At 41.7% G+C, this 16,265-nt stretch overlaps 2 protein-coding genes across 2 annotated transcripts in view; one reads left to right on the top strand and one right to left on the bottom strand.

The window, feature by feature from the left end:
* The window catches only part of LOC306928470 (homeobox protein PKNOX2-like), a 126,525-nt gene that overhangs the window by 15,483 nt on the left and 94,777 nt on the right, over positions 1-16,265 (top strand). Inside the window, exon 3 of the mRNA XM_079508608.1 lies at positions 14,278-14,405. The gene's annotated coding sequence lies outside the window, so the exon portion shown is untranslated. The remainder of the gene's footprint in view (positions 1-14,277; positions 14,406-16,265) is intronic.
* On the bottom strand, positions 7,211-15,770 carry tmem218 (transmembrane protein 218). Its single transcript, XM_079508611.1, has 3 exons — positions 15,405-15,770; positions 14,261-14,363; positions 7,211-7,631 (listed from the first exon to the last, which is right to left on the bottom strand). Exons 1-3 carry the CDS (start codon positions 15,512-15,514, stop codon positions 7,497-7,499), a joined length of 348 nt encoding a protein of 115 aa, XP_079364737.1. The 5' UTR covers positions 15,515-15,770; the 3' UTR covers positions 7,211-7,496.

The raw sequence follows: 16,265 nt of genomic DNA, 5'->3' as shown, positions 1-16,265 counted from the left end.
TGCATTTTAGTTTTTTTACTTTGTGATTCAAAAGCAAAAATACTTTATTGAAATATTTACTTTACTTTATTTTTCACCATTATTACCGGTATGTTGAAGTCCATAATCTTGGCCAACACTTTGCATATTTGAACTTGGATGCAGATGAGTCACCAAAATAACTAAGACATTTATTTTTAAAAGAAATGGCTTATTATTAAAATCATATTTTTTAAATGTATAAACAAAACATGTATGTCCATGATTTTAAAAAGACATTTTTGACCGGAAGAAAAAGTGATTTTCCATTTATACAAGTTTGATGAATGCATTTCTTGTGGTGAGGATTTTCTCTGCGGTCCAATGTTCAATCTTTGTCAAGTGATAAACATGTTAGTAACTGATCTGTCCAGTGTTTCTGAAGTCAATAGCAGTACATCACATCTATCAAAAACATCAAACTACATTGACATTAATTTACCGAACTCTTTTCTGCAACATTTGTCTTTTCAAATCAGAGCAATGTGAGGTGAAGTTTCATGAAGGCAGAGTTTACCTTTTCTTCGGTGTGGCCTGCTCTTATGACGCGTGTGCTGGTGTTCCAAACCATGACGAACACGCTCCCTGACCGGGGTCTTTGACCTCTGGTCCAGTCCTGACTCTGACGGACAAATGTATTCACACTGGCAACGATGTGATCCTGCTGCCCAGGTGTAGAACCAGGATGCCCAGAACAGCCATGCACCAACCCACATCTTCACAGGTCCAATGTGCACTTCCTGGATAGAAATAAAGCCTATGCATGGATGCCAGGCGCTTGTGCACCATCCATAACCTCTTGAGATTCGGGACCTCCTATTGGGCAGCTCCACGATACCTTCATTTCCCAGACAAGACCCTGGCCCACAATTTGATGCTCGGAGATTGTTTTTCCGCCTTTGTATTTCGTAAACATGCTTTTGTGCGCCTCTTCCCTCCCTCTTTAAGTTGGCTTCACTCACTGTGCCACCCTCCTCTCTGCCTATTTCTTTTTTCTTAAGGAGGGAAAGGGGGGGGGGGGGGATGATTAAAAAACAAGTTTCAGACCCCATGCTGCGCAAGGAGTGTGGGGAAGGGGTCCAAGGGGTACTGTCTTGTCCAACAACATCTGTGGCATTCGTTCTGCATAGAGCAGGGGGTGTGGGGGCAGAATACAAGGCCTAGCCTGGGGGAGGAGGAAGAGGAGGTTGGAACGAGGGGAGGTGACACAAAAAGCCTGTTTTACTCAAACTGGATCAGCTTCATCAATCAAATGTCTGCCGTTCGACTGGTCTAATACAGCACAACAGCAGTTTCTGCTCAGTACAAAATCACCAAACCTCACACAGTGATTATTATTATTTGAGGGCAACTCTGTAAAGTATAAACTGTGTGACATGCTCTTGGACTTTAGGGGTGCACACAGCAGTTAATTGAGGTTATAAAATGGGCAGTAAAATTACATTTACGAGGGAGTGTGTTCAAACTATTTTGACCCCCTTATCATAACTTCTTAGAGTGGCAAAGGTTTTGTTAAGAAACATTCCTGCTTGGTTGGCAGGAAGTATAGGTGCCAAATTAAATCTAAATGAAAGAAACGTTGCCAAAAGAGGAGATTGCTCACTTGTGCTGCATGGTGACAATTTTCAATTGTCAGGGCTCATCATGTGCAAATTATCTGGCCACAGTAATGTCATTTCTTCTGAAGAGCTAAAAGGGAAACGAGTACAAAGGCTTCTTTTCCCTCATTCACCGTTTTCCTTAGTGAGACATCTCAAGCCCCCCTAAGCCCCCCACCAGTCAATAGTGCAAGAAATTTGTAGCTGCTTTTCTGCACAGTATGGAGCTCATACATAATTTTCACTTGCCACTCACAGTTTGAAGAAACCTTGTTAAAGGTTCTTTACCATCTTATGCACAATGTTTATTAAGGGACCAATGTTCCCTTATTGTATTAGTCTGGGGCCAAAAATTGCAGTTCTTGCTTAACCGTGCAGTAGGTTTTCACGAAACTTGGCAATATGGTAGAGGGCTATGCCAAACTGTGAGGATGCGAAGCCCACAACCATTCCACAACCTGTCTTACTCCGATTGGCCAAAGAGGCCATTAGCAATCGTTTGAAAATGAAAACTTTGAACAGGCAAACTCATGCCTCGTTTGGCCAAAAGCCATGGACCTTGTTTACACATGTGCCTTGACTCATGCGGAACACATCTGTCACTTTGACCAGTAAGCTCCGCCCTCATAGTTTGGAAGCCATTTTGAGCAGTTTGGAAAACGCTTAAACCTGATTTTTCTGCCAGGATTTTTGAGCAATTTGTGTGAAACGTTCTACACACAATCTATGGAACATTATCTGAAATCCCAGTTGAAAAGTTTGTACGTGAAAATATATATATATATATCGGTGTATAGCTGCAAGCAGCGATAACAGGCACATTGAACAAGCATAACAGTCTGTCGGTCTGTCAGTCTGTATGTATGTTTGGGGTACGAACAGCTGCAATACCGCTGGTTGACCTAAAGTGGCACTGTTGAGCAGCCTAAAAGGGCCATTCACACTGAGCACTAACTGCAGCCAGCCAGTGGTGTTGTTGAGCAGCCTGCACCACTCAGTTCACACAGGTGTGATTTTTCTTATTGCTTGGCCCTCTTATCGCTGCTAGCAGCTATATTTATTATTATTGCATTACATCAGCATTATTGTTATCTCCTATCCTCTACTTATTTAAACAATAAAAATCACACCCGTGTGAAGTGAGGGGCGCTAATATATTAAAGTCTAACTCATGGTGCCAACACAAACATTAAACGCCATTAACAATAAAGAGACAATATGACGTAATGAGGCACATTATGCCGTACATTTTCCCGTCATGGCGTTTACTAAAGACAAACATTAAACCTGTATATAGGAGGGGCTAGCGCCCCTCAAAAATACATAACATGAGGTAATTGGAGTCTTGCCTTGGCCAGTTTTCATTTCAACCCCTCAAAAAGGAAGAAGGAAAAAAGTAAAACCTAAACAATGAGTAATTTATTGCCTGATACACGTCATCATCTTACATTCTTCTTCTTCCCCTCTGTTATAAAAAATGTGTACCTGTACTTCACCTTAGACACAGCAACCTAACTGCATACACTACTGAACATGCTCTGTGGACCGCAATGACCACCCCTGTTCTACCATTGTGAGCCTCCCTTTTGAGCAGTGTAGCCATTGCCTTTCAAGATCTTACAAATGTCCAATCACTTTTTCAACACTGTAGAAATGGGACCCCCATAGGGCCATGCTTTGGCACACAACAGGGCGTCATGTCCAAGCAGCAAAAAGAGCCACTGGGAAGCATTCTGACCTCTAAACTGGGCCTTCAGCTTCCCCCAAAGGAAAGCAGCTTTAGGGTAATTCCCTCCTAAGAGAAAGGTAAAAACGAGAGACAACACCAGGGCATAGGGACTGCGATATTGTCCTCCTAGTGTGTGGTTCAGTGACGGCACCCTCTGGCTTCTCACAACGGGGAGTGATGGACTAGAGCCATCCACCCACTGAGAAAATCCACCCCAGTTGGCTCTAAAAATACATAATTTGTCACTGAGGCAACTAGTTCCCAGCTAGTTTTCTCCTCCTTCAACCATATACGATTTTTCAAGCCCTAGTCAGACACCCAGCCAAGAAACCCAGGATGATGGCATCTCCATGTTTGCTAGACTTCCACTTTGTTGGCTCATAAGACCATGTCAAATTCACACTGAGTAGGTTTCAGAATTAATTAAGTCTTTACCCCCAAATTAGCGGGGATGGATAAAGGATCAAGCAATATCAGTGTTCTTGTACATTTGTCACATTCCCTGACAGCAAACGAATAACCAGCTATTTTCAAGCAGCACATTTTTGGGGAGGGGGGGCAGGGGGGTCTTGAGGCAAAAGCTGGGTGGGGGGTGGCTCATATCGCAAACGGGGAGAGACGGATGAGGGTGTGAAAGGCAAGGCAAGCGTTCTGCTTGAGTTGATCTCAATACGGGATCTACTAGACGAGCACACCCCATCCCCTTCTTTGCTGCTTCCAAACCAAGCACCCTGAGCTTTCTGCCCTCGCATCTTTCTCTCTTTCTCCGTATCACCCGCCCCCATCTCTTTATATGTCCAGCTGGCTGCTCCACAAAGACTTAGGCTCCGAGTTCTAAATGATCCTCAAACCCCCACATGCTTTGTTCTGCCCATTTTCCCACTACCAAGAGAAGGAGTTTACCGGCAAAAATTAAAATGAGGGAGGAATAAACTAGTAAGAAAGTGAGGAGAAGACACAGACTGGAGAATATAACCAGATTGTTCTAGAACTCAACCTCTGGGCTTGTATCAGTTCTTACAGATGTCATAGTTCAAGCATAATATCATTGACAGCAAAGTATTATATACAGTAAAATGTTAAACTATAGGAACAACTTCAAGTCAAGGTGCACAACCACAAAACTCACTTAAATTGCATGCATGGCCATGCATGTAATTTTGCAATTAACGCATTCACAACCCGAAGCATTGAGCATTGTGAGCTTTTTTATGTTTTAAAAGTTTGGGACATTTGAGATTTTTTTTGTCAATCTTTTTCATATTTATTCAAAGAATGTAGCCTTGGGGATAAAAATGTATGAAGACAATTGTTTCTTAGAGACACTTTCTGCAGAGGTAACATCACATTGTGGTAATCATGTGGTCAATTACAGACAACACGGCCCTCCAGGTTGAAAGGTTTCATATCCTCTATCTCATCCTGCTGAAGCCCCCTGGTTCCCCAGCTTGTGTGAAATCCTGTGGTGGATTGTTGTGCACAACAAGGGCTGCTGTATGGAGATGTGGGCTGGAACTAATAGGATTGGTTTTGATTCATTAGATTCGCTTTCATCATCCTGGTTGGAATTCCACTCCACGTCTCCTTGGGCTTCACACTTTCAAAACTGAGGTGGAAGGGGCAACTATTTATAATCGAGTCTCTAACCACTTGAACACTAGCGTCCCTATTCTGGCGAACGAACATTCTGTGAAAATAGCAGATTTAAAGCTCATGTGTTACAATGTGTCACACAAGTATAGGGTTTTACTGCAAAGGTCCCTCGTACACAATGGAATCATCTATTTATTCTATTACATTCAATGGAATCTTTGATTGCAGTCATTGACTTCCTTTTGCAAGTAATTATTCAGCAATTAAATGTTATTACAAAACATGCAATGACACACCCATTTGTACATCAGCTTTATGTAGACATCTCACATGGGACAGGTCAATCATTAAAGCAATGCTCAAAGCAGTTACTTGACTTGGCCCATTAGAGCTTAGTGCATGGCTGGCACCACCACTTTCTAAACACCTGTAAAGACCCAAATAATACATTTCACACAAAAATGTCCCCAGCATAAACTGTGCAAGGGGAATGAATACAGAGGTTACATGTGTACCTCCGTCAACTGCTGTCAAGTCATATGAGATGGTTATAAAATGCTGCATGCAAGCATCTTCTGCAGCAGTGTCCATATGGTTCAACTCACTCAGTGGGTTGGTTGAACCATCAAACCTCACAAAAGAGTTTGGAGAAGCACAGCGACCAGCTGCACAAATGTTCTTAGACAAAATAATGACAGAGGCTAAGATGCAGTTGATCCATGAATTTCAGTGGAATGGTCTGAAAAAAGAAGGAAAAAACCCCCCCCAAAAAGCTGCTGTGAAACCTGATAGGAAAAGTGAGGGAAGCCATTTAATGAGTAATTGAATTAGATCTAGGCAATTGTTTATAAAGCAGTGGACCCACAAACTTGCTCAGTCCTGATAGTCTTGGATTGAATAGACCTTAGAGTCAGGTTTTGTCAAATTGCTTTGATTGAATACTTCATTAACAGTTTGCATGGAAAGCACAGGGAAGTAAAGTTCAGTACAAGGTCTGCTAAAAGGATTTATCCCAGAAAGCCTATGACTTGTTTCCATTGGGGTTTTGTACTCAATTCATCTAAACATTTAATGATAGGCAAATATACAATACTATGCTAAAACATAAACACATAGAAAACGGGAAAAAGGAAAATGTTACAAAAATTACAAAAGCCACCTTTAAGTGCTCTTATAGAGCGGTTTTGAAAAAGAGTAGGGATTTTTTATTGTTATTGTCTTTATGATTGTTGGTAGGGCATTCTACATTTGTGTGGCAAAGCAGGAGAACAAATTTAACTCCTTCTTTGAGCCAAATCTGGGTTGTACGTGATTTGTGGAGCTCCGTCTGGTGATTGTGGACTTCATTGATGTTTTTGAAGTAGTTGGACAGGTACATGGATGTCAAGGACGTGTACAGTATCTTGTAGACCAGGCCCATTGCAAGTTGCTCTCTGTCCTCTACCCTGAGACATCCCACCCTATCATAATGAGCAGGGGTTAAATTAGATGTAGGTTTGAGGCCAAGCAGTAGTCTGACCAGTTTGTTTAGGGATGTCTAAGCCTTGTTTTTAAGGCCTTTGTGGTGCCATGGTACCATGAGGTGCATGCGTAGTCAAAGTGACATTGGATGAGTCCTCAATGTATTCTCACTGACCAGTGAGGAGATCCTGTACAAAAATGTTCTTTGGTTGAATGTTTTGATTACTTTAGTTGCCATGTTTTCACTGGAAGGATTAAGCCTATATAATGCAACCCATGTAGGCAATTTCATCTTTTTTTGTGATTTACCAACAAAAATAAACTTTTACATTCAAACTACATAGATGGATTTGTTGACCTGACAATGTCTGTAGTCAGAGTGATGCTAGATAGACCCAATAAATAAATGGGAGTTACATACTTACTTACAGTACAATCTTTTTATAATTAGCAATAGCATTAGCAATTGTTTTCACGGTTTCACCTGACCTGAGGTGAAAGCTGGAGGCTCATGTCTCATCGAAAAATAGAGCTGCTGGTTAAGATGGTTGTAGTAGGGCCTGGGCCATGGCTCAGTGGTCCAGGCACCTTGGCTGGTAATCCAGTCTGGCAGTGTGCCGCGGGTTCGACTCCCGATCCCGACGGCCTTTACTGCATGTCTTCCCCCCATCTCTCTCCCCATTTCCTGTCAGCCTACTGTCTGTCCCTCCATAAAAAAAGAAAAGAAAGACGAAAGCCACAAAAAAAAAAAGAAAGAGAAAAAAAAGATGGTTGTAGTAGTATTCAAGAGTTCTTGGAACCTTAAGAAATTATCTAAATCAGTAACAATTTAACTATTACTCAATTTAACTGAACTAAAACTAGTGTGCAATCGGACCAACTTATAATTTATATTTGAAGTATATAAGTTGGCCCTTAACCTACAGAAAATGGCAAATACTACAACTGCAAAGGAAACACTGGCTCTCCCACTGTTTTTGTTTGGGATTCATTCTGCAGTCCACTACCAAACGAAGGGGGGCCTCTTGTTGGCCCCGCTCATCTCGAGCTGTGTACACTGACAATACAGTCCTGCTGCCAACTTGACCCTGGCAGCTCTAGTGTGTTCTTAAGGGCTTGGCATATACCGGATCCAGGAAATGAAGGGGTAGCATCATGAAGAGTGCCACCAGGAACACTGCACTGACAACTGACAGCAGCACGTAGCGGCCAATGAAGAACGAGTCCACTATCTGTAAAAGAAGAATAGAAGAGGGTTAGCCATTCACTCTGAGCTATTTTTATTTTATCCCATCCCCAAGTTGACAATTGATTGTTTCTTCTCTTAGCCACTAGATGTCATGAGAGGGCTGTGTGAGCCGAGGTGGTTAATGCCATGGGCCAGTACAGTATTCTACCATCATTTCCCACAGTCACATGTTGGTTTGGAAAATGTGTCTAGTGATTGTAATGAACATAAGTTAATGGAACAGTGTAATGTTAATTTGACCTACATCTGTGATGGGTTAACTGATGTGACAGGGCAAGACAGGGCCTAAACGCAATCCATGCATGTAAAACTATGCCTTCAGTGGACAAGTAATACAATTAAATTACTCATCATTTTAACCACCTGCATTGTCAATATTATTGTGGTACACTAGACCAGTGCCCGGCTGTAGAGCACCGAGTCGGTAACGATGGAAGTTGGAGATCCATTCCATGCCCCACCCGGCTATGCAATACCCGTTGCACCCGTGTCAGAGTATGTCTGACACGTCTGTCTGTGTCCCTCTTATGCCCATATATGGAGATTTCTGTATCTGTCTCTCTGTGTCCCTTTCTTCCTATATATGGAGTTCTGTGTCAGGCATGCCCAAATATGGAGTGTTGTGATGTCAGAACAGGCACTGCACTCCCTGTGGGGGTGTGGAACGCCTGTGTCGAATTTGAAGTCGTCAGGGCGAACTGTTCTCGAGTTACGTGCATTACAGACATACACACAGACGTACAGAGACTTGAGGTACATTTAAAGTGTGCATTATCCTGCAGTTCTTTATGGAATTGTTGCTCGAGCTTGAAATTGATTGATTACTTTATTGAAAATGAATGATGTTTTCCCCATATTACTGTGAAAATGGCAGGGTTTAAAATCAGTAGGGCTCCCTCTGGTGTAGTGCCTGTGAGTATCAACCTTTGAAAAATAGTCACAGAAATATTTGAGTGCTACATTATTTCTAATCCTGTGAACTAGACACATTTTAAATTGGGATACTCTCTCCTCCACTACAGGGCTTCCCCAAGGCAATGGTAGAGTAGTGAGTTCCAAACCAATTCAAGCACTGTAACAACTTTTTCAAGCAGATTCAGTGTGGCAGGGTAGGCCATGGTCAATATTCTATTGGGACAAAAGTGCATGAAATTGACCAAATTTAGGTTTTTGATTACCACTGGGGTGCATACATTGGTTAGACATACTAACAGTCCAACAGGCATTAGTTCGACAACACCATTGCACCGACATGCGCTGCCGGTTACAACTAGCCCGTGCTGCGGGTTAAAACTAACCCGTGGCTTCCTGTGACATTGGGTTTTGGGTAGGCTGTCGGACTCATAACTGTAGGACTATTAGTACGTCGGACCACCCGTCCAATCTCAGGCTTCTGCTACGCAATGCCTTGGCACCATCTCCAAATTCTCCAAAGTCAAAGATGCATCAACATAATAAATAAAACAAATACCCAGTTGTTTATAGAGAGGACAATGAATGATTGAAATTATTCTATCTTGTCTTTTTACTTTTTTCCCCAAATGATCCCGTGGGACTCCTTCACCATTAGTTTGACAGCTCTGTGCTAGAGTCCAGGAGAAACAGAGTGGGGCATATTGTCTCTTATGAAATAATTTAATGCATCTCACTTTTAATTTGCCAATTAGGCAGCAAGCAGCAACCCAGAGCAAGGTCCATGTTTTATTAATGCAGCACTGAGCACAATAGAGGGAGCAAGCCAGAAAGGCAGGGGGCTCTTTTGCAAAACACCCCCACATCCCACCCTTGGTCTGGGACTAGCCTAATTGGCACTATGATATTTTACTTCAGTTAGCAGTGAGGTTACACATTCCTTACAGCAAGTTACTTGCACACAAGTGCACCGTGCACGCATGCGCTGGTGCGTCCACACACATGCTGACAAAATTCAAGGTAGTTATCAATCAGGATACCATGTCAGCTTAGCATGCCATCTGTGCAGGTTCACTGAAGAATACATCTGATCAGAGAACAAAACTAAATTAAACTGGCTGCCATGTGTGTAAGTTTGCCTTATGTTTCTGATTAAGGGTGCTATTATAACTACCGTTTAATATAACTATTGTTGTTGTACAGCTATAAAATAGGGCTTAAGTGGTTAATCAGACAAAGCGATTTAGTCGATTTGTTCATGAGAATAAAATGAATTACGTATCCCAAAAAGATGTGCTTCTCGATTATCTAGCAATAATTTTAGTCTGTCTGTATGTACAGTATGTCTGTATGAGCCAATGTCACCGCTCCTCAGTGGCTGCACCAATGGCTCTGAATTTGCATACAGGCATTGACCATTACATTATGGAGGTTTTAATGAGGCTATTTTTTCAATGTAACACTGTTTAATTATTAGCGTTTTTTGGAAACTCTGTTTAACTCTGAACAGAGTTTTTGCCGTTACTGCATGCATGGTTGCGTTACACCATTATTAGTTTCCTATCAGATTTTGTTGACTTCCAGCTGTAACACGCAGAGATGCAGCTGCCGTACTGCGCATGTGTCAGTTCACTGGCCACAGAAAGACTACACTTGACACTCCAAACCCAGCTTCAGGAGAACACTGATTACACTTGTCATGCTACCTTCACGTCCTAACTACACCACAACGACGGACATCATTCACTGCCCTATCACGCAGCCCCAGAGTATAGCTCAACGTTAGCACTACTTATAGCAGCATGTTGCAAGGCACAGGATGTCTTGCAACGACGGGTCGTGCGCACGTGTGTGTTTTTAAATGGTGGGGAAAAACTTCAAATAAGACTCTAAGATAGTGTTTTCTGGTAAAAGAATCTGCTGAATACTAATAAATGTTGAATCATTATGGTAACCTTGCAATGCAATACTTTCTACAGCCCTTTGAGCATGCTTTAAATAGACTCCCACATTACTTTTGATGCATATATTTAACAGTAACCTGAAAGGGATTTTCACAGGAATACAAATTAGACCAAATGTTGTAATGGTGGCAGTCACGTTTTTAACACCATTAGCATACCTCATTATCATTCCTGATTCTAATCATGGCTACACTAACTACGGGCCTCATTCGCTGAGGTAGACAACATTCGCTGATTTTACTGCACAGAAACCTAGGAAGTGACATGTTCCTTCCTCCCAGTGTCTCTGGTTTTTCTTACACAAAGGCTATAAAATGTAAAGTGGCCAGGACAGCGCTTTGCTTTGCTTTGCTATTTCTGTGGGGTGGCAGCTTGCTTGGCAGATCTGGCTGGCTTACTGGCCAGCAGCAGGCAACATGGGGGTGTATTTGTTCTGTGTTGCTGTTGGAATAAGATAAAGCAGAACAGGTCTTTATGACAAGCGCATACACATTCTCTCTCTCATTCTCTCTCGCACACGCACGCACGTACGCACGCATGCACGCATGCACGCATGCACACACAGAACACACACACACACACACACACACACACACATGACACACACACACACACACACACACACACACACACACACACACACACACACATACACTTATATATACACACACACACACACACACACACACACACACACACACACACACACACACACACACACACACACACACACACACACACACCCATACACATATATACACACACACACACATACACTTCAATTTCTTTATTTGAGTCCACATTTATAAAATACATTATCAAGGGCACACGTATTTAGGCAACACATGCACATGAACTTATTCACAGCCAACATTGGTCACTTCAGTTTGTCATATTAGCAACACCTGGGAGAAGAAAAAATCATGGGTACAAAAAGCACCTTCTCCTCCAAATAGACCGACTGCCTATAATGGAGGAGATTGAACAGTATGTTGCACGCTGCTTTGCTTTACACTTGGACAACCCCATAATCCTCAAGCCTCTGACCACTAGTGGACATGGTCCAAGCTGCCAAATATAAAAACATGAGCTGACACGTATAGCCTAGTTGTATAATGGCTTGTACTAATGCTTGATATTTTACTTGTTTAGTAAGGAAAGCTTCTTCTAAACTTGAATCAAAAGCACAGCCAATAGAAAAACCTCTCTGCTGTTCACACACACACACACACACACACACACACACACACACACACACACACACACACACACACACACACACACACACACACACACACACACACACACACACACACACACACACACACACACACACAAGGTCCACAATGGTACAACTGGCATCATGAAAATAGGCCTTACATTGTGTCATGTGAAAGAACTCACTGAAAACAAATGTGTTTTCCATGCAAAATGCTAATTGATGCATAATATTTCCATGACACACCCACACATCTCCGAGTCCTTTTTTTCTTTTCTTTTTAAATTAATTATTACTTTACTTACTACTTTAAATTCCAATCAGAGTTACTTGTCGAGTTGTCATATAGTACCTCTCCTATAGCTGCAAACATGCACTCAATTTTTTTTTTTTAATGTCCTGGCTCCTTTTACATAATTGTGGACAGCATGGGGATAACATGTACTGTCAGTAACAGGTACCGTCGCCCATAATCCATCTCGCCCTCGTTTATTTCCGCCGACCTCACGCTGAACGCTCGGTGCGGCGGTTCTTGTATTCTTTATTTTATTTTACTGAGAGTGGTCCAGGCACCTTGGCTGGTAATCCAGTCTGGCAGTGTGCCGCGGGTTCGACTCCCGATCCCGACGGCCTTTACTGCATGTCTTCCCCCCCATCTCTCTCCCCATTTCCTGTCAGCCTACTGTCTGTCCCTCCATAAAATATATAAAATAAAGGCGAAAGCCAAAAAAAAAAAAAAACGTTCAGGGTTAGGCATAGTTTTACTGGGGTTAAGTTTAGGAACAGGGTTAGGTTTGGGCACTGTTTTACTGAGGTTAAGGGTAGGAATAAGGTTAGGTTTAAGTTGAACCGTTTAAGCATCATTTACTTGGGTTACTTTAGGAATGGCAGGCTGAGCAGTTCCGCCGGCTGTACGCCTGGCGCGAGTTGGTAAAAGGGCGACTTCATTGGAATTCATACGGTCTATTACACTATTAGAGGTAATTAACCACTTAAGCCCCAGCATCTGTACTGTAGGGATAAGCCTTTGCAGAAAATAACAGATCAACAAGCGTAGGTGGAAAAATGAACCAGTTGCAACTCTGGTCCGTTTCACTAAGACTATAGAGGCTTATGTTTGTTGCTTTGATATGTCTGTAATAGAGCGTCGCAGTCCCGCCCCCTTTCATGACGACGCCAGGCCCAGGAAATAATTCCCAATGCATTTTTCCCATAGACATTTCAAAAAGTATTTATTTAAAGACCTTTTAAGCGTCGTACAAAGCCAACTCAAATCAACTCAACTCAAATCATGACAATAAACACAATATTTTGGACCAAACAAATAATGTTTGTTGTCATGATTTCTCACAACTCGAGGCTTTGTACGAGGCTTAAAAGGTCTTTAAATAAATACATTTTGAAATGTCTATGAGGAAAATGAACGGGGAATCATTTCCTGGGCCCTGGTAGGGGGGCGGGACTGCGACACTCTATTGGTTGAGCCAAAAACTGATGCATATTAACTATTATATTGAGGCTGCTTGTCTTTGTGCACTATGTCTGCAACTGTGTCCACTAGCGGGTGATGAAACAGATCAACTAGTAGAAACAGAGGATCACAGCATCACATTGTCATTGGATGTAAGTAAAAGTAGCAATACCACAAAGTATAATTACTAAAAATGTAAATGTCCAAATCAATATTTTTCAGCTGCACAGATTTGTGGTGTGAATGCCTTATTGAGAATACATACATTGTGTGTTTGTGAATGATAAAAGTGATGTGTGAATACAAAGTGAATAAAGTAGCCCTTTCCTATTTTTGTTTTCTTTCTTGCCTTGATCTCCTAATCCCCCCGTCTCTTCTTCCCTTTCTTTGTTTTTCTTGGATAACACGATGGGAACTATGCACAAAAACTAATTTCACCCACCAACTGTGATGTGACAAAGATGATTCTGATCATTCATGCTGTTTTTCTTTGGCCATAAAGTATGCTAGCCATTAGGGAAGTGCTAACTTTTAAGCATGATTAACCTTAAACTTTGTAATTTAGTCATGGATTTAACATCTTCAGTGCTCTTTGTGTCCAAGAATGTCCATCAAATACTATTAACATTCTAGAATTGCTTATATCCTCAATTAAAAGTCCAGTTTAGTTAAGTGCTGTATTCATCAAGGTACTTGATGATTATTCATGTTATGTAAAACTTAGTTTTGTCAATTTATATTTTGACTTTGTTAGAAGCTGCAAATATAAGAATGGCACCATTTGGCTGTTTCTTTTGTGTAGCTAAACGTGACATCGTAATTTTACCAGTGATGTTCTTGGTAGGGACTTAGGTAAACAATTTGTCTTGACATGGTGTACCACTTGACACAAGGGTGTGTGTGTGTGTGTGTGTGTGTGTGTGTGTGTGTGTGTGTGTGTGTGTGTGTGTGTGTGTGTGTGTGTGTGTGCGTGTGCGCGTGCGTGTCTTGAGGTGGTGTGTATAAGTGTCCATGATGTTTCAAAAGGCAGGGTATATGATGCTCACCTCCTTCTCTCTGACAGGAGAGGTGGTCTCCGACCTGCGAGGGAAAAACACCAGGGCTACAGTGATGAAGAGAGCCATGAGGAGGAGCGGGATCACCAATAGCCTGGTGAAAGACAACACACACCATTCATCCTCATGTCAAATCGTGAGTAGGGCTGTCAACATCATGGAATATTAGTTGACGATCAATTGCCGCTTCTTCGAACATAGAAACATATAACAAACAGCAATGACATTTCTGTTGGCCTTTTATAGACTTTGTAAAGAAACCTGTAAAAGGCCTCGACAGAGTCCGTTTTGCCTTGCGGATGGGTGAGAGAAAACGCACACAAAACACGCAAGGTTATTTAGTCCTTACAGAGTCCCTGCGCGAGTTACGTCGCTATTGTAGGCTTTCGTCGGTCTATAATGTGCAATCAACTATTCATCCACTAGATGGCAGCTATGACAGATTAGATTGTACAAACTGTACTGACACAAGTGCCACTTTATATGTCTTATGAGTTGAGATGTAGTTATAACTGTATTGAGTTAAACACTATATATCTATATAACACTATATATCATATTGAAGTACATACCACTGCCTGTGCTGGTCAATCTACAAGCTCATGGCAGATGAGCCAAGTATACAAAGAAACGACTAGCGATGATGATGATCGTATTGGCCATGACATGCATTTAATCACATTTAAAACCTTAATGTTTTTTTTAATAGTGTCGCATCGCCACGTGTTTCTTTCAACAGATTAATAACAGAATAATTATGAATCTCTCAAATTGGCAAATATTCATGAGCACATGCTTGTGTCACTGGATTCTCTCTTATGGTTAGGGTAGTCAGGACAAGAATGTAACATATTGTAGGGCAGTATGGACTATTTATCCCAGAGCAATACAGTAATTACTGCATTAGCTGCTAAAATCAGAATGATTTGAATCTAAATTATTTAGGCATATTCAAAGCATAACTTGTGTGTGTGTTTTGTGAAAGTATAACCTTACTGCACCTATAATATTTGTATCCCTGTATGTTTCTCGTTTATGTGGACAAATACATTGTTAGTGTGTGTGTGTGTGTGTGTGTGTGTGTGTGTGTAACTGGAGATCCATAATGGGATGTTTTTGTGTTTCTCCTGCTTACTTTGTCGACCCAGATCCCCTCAAAAGGATGATCGCAAACACTAGAGTCAGAATCCAGACGAGGATAATGATGAACACTCCCAAACCAACGCCCAAAACAGTGGTAGCCATTCTTAAAAACGGGTTATTAATACTATTTAATACTACCAACTCAGTGTTAGCATGCAGGCTTATCGTGTGCTGACAAGTGTTTGAGATGAAAAGCGTTCGACGGCAAAACTCTCCCGTAATAATGTATTTTTTAAATTAAAAGCGTACTCCCCTTAACGTAAAACTGAGTTGATCAGGAAATACGTTTACATTAGCAACGTTTCGGAGTATCAAAAGTATGCTTTCCATTGCACCGCTCAACTTCCTAGCAACAACACAAGCTCTGCACGCTTTGTCTTAGCAACAATGAACTTCAATTTCACTGGATGCGAGTTGCAGAAGGGTTGAAATCAGCCACTCAGGGGGCTTCTTACTGAACAGCGAAAAGAATGCTGGGAAATGTTGTCCAGTGTGTCGCTTTGAGCGAGGAGCGCGTCTGCGTCTTGAGGGACGGGGTCCCGGGTTGACTGACCACTAGATGCGCAGGCAGGCTACTGGCAGCGTTGCGTGGGAATTCTGAAACTGTATCTACTATCTTTACACCTGGTTACGTTGACTTCGGTTTACGAGAATCAAAGGCGCGTTATATTAAATAAAATGTAGTTACTTTATTAGCCTACGTGTACGTATAGCTACTCAAAAGTAAAAGTTGCCCATGTGTGATTAATAAAAATCTCGCTCAGGCCAGGGCATGCATGCTACTTTGTTTTCACTTGACATGCCTTGGTGAAAAAGACATAATTTGGCTACATTTTCAGACGTAGTAGCTAGT

This window comes from Electrona antarctica (assembly GCF_951216825.1).
Source record: "Electrona antarctica genome assembly, chromosome: 8".
In the NCBI taxonomy this organism is placed as follows: domain Eukaryota; kingdom Metazoa; phylum Chordata; class Actinopteri; order Myctophiformes; family Myctophidae; genus Electrona; species Electrona antarctica.
Note: the sequence above shows the minus strand (reverse complement) of the source record. Positions and strands in the feature narration are given on the sequence as shown.

What these genes read in the sequence shown, in the direction of transcription:
- tmem218 (XM_079508611.1), bottom strand. Translation starts at nt 15,514, where the DNA reads ATGGCTACCACTGTTTTGGGCGTTGGTTTGGGAGTGTTCATCATTATC. An exon ending in AGGGGATCTGGGTCGACAAA is followed by an intron (nt 14,364 to 15,404) that starts GTAAGCAGGAGA and finishes GTCTTTCACCAG; the next exon opens with GCTATTGGTGATCCCGCTCC. An exon ending in CTCCTGTCAGAGAGAAGGAG is followed by an intron (nt 7,632 to 14,260) that starts GTGAGCATCATA and finishes CTTCTTTTACAG; the next exon opens with ATAGTGGACTCGTTCTTCAT.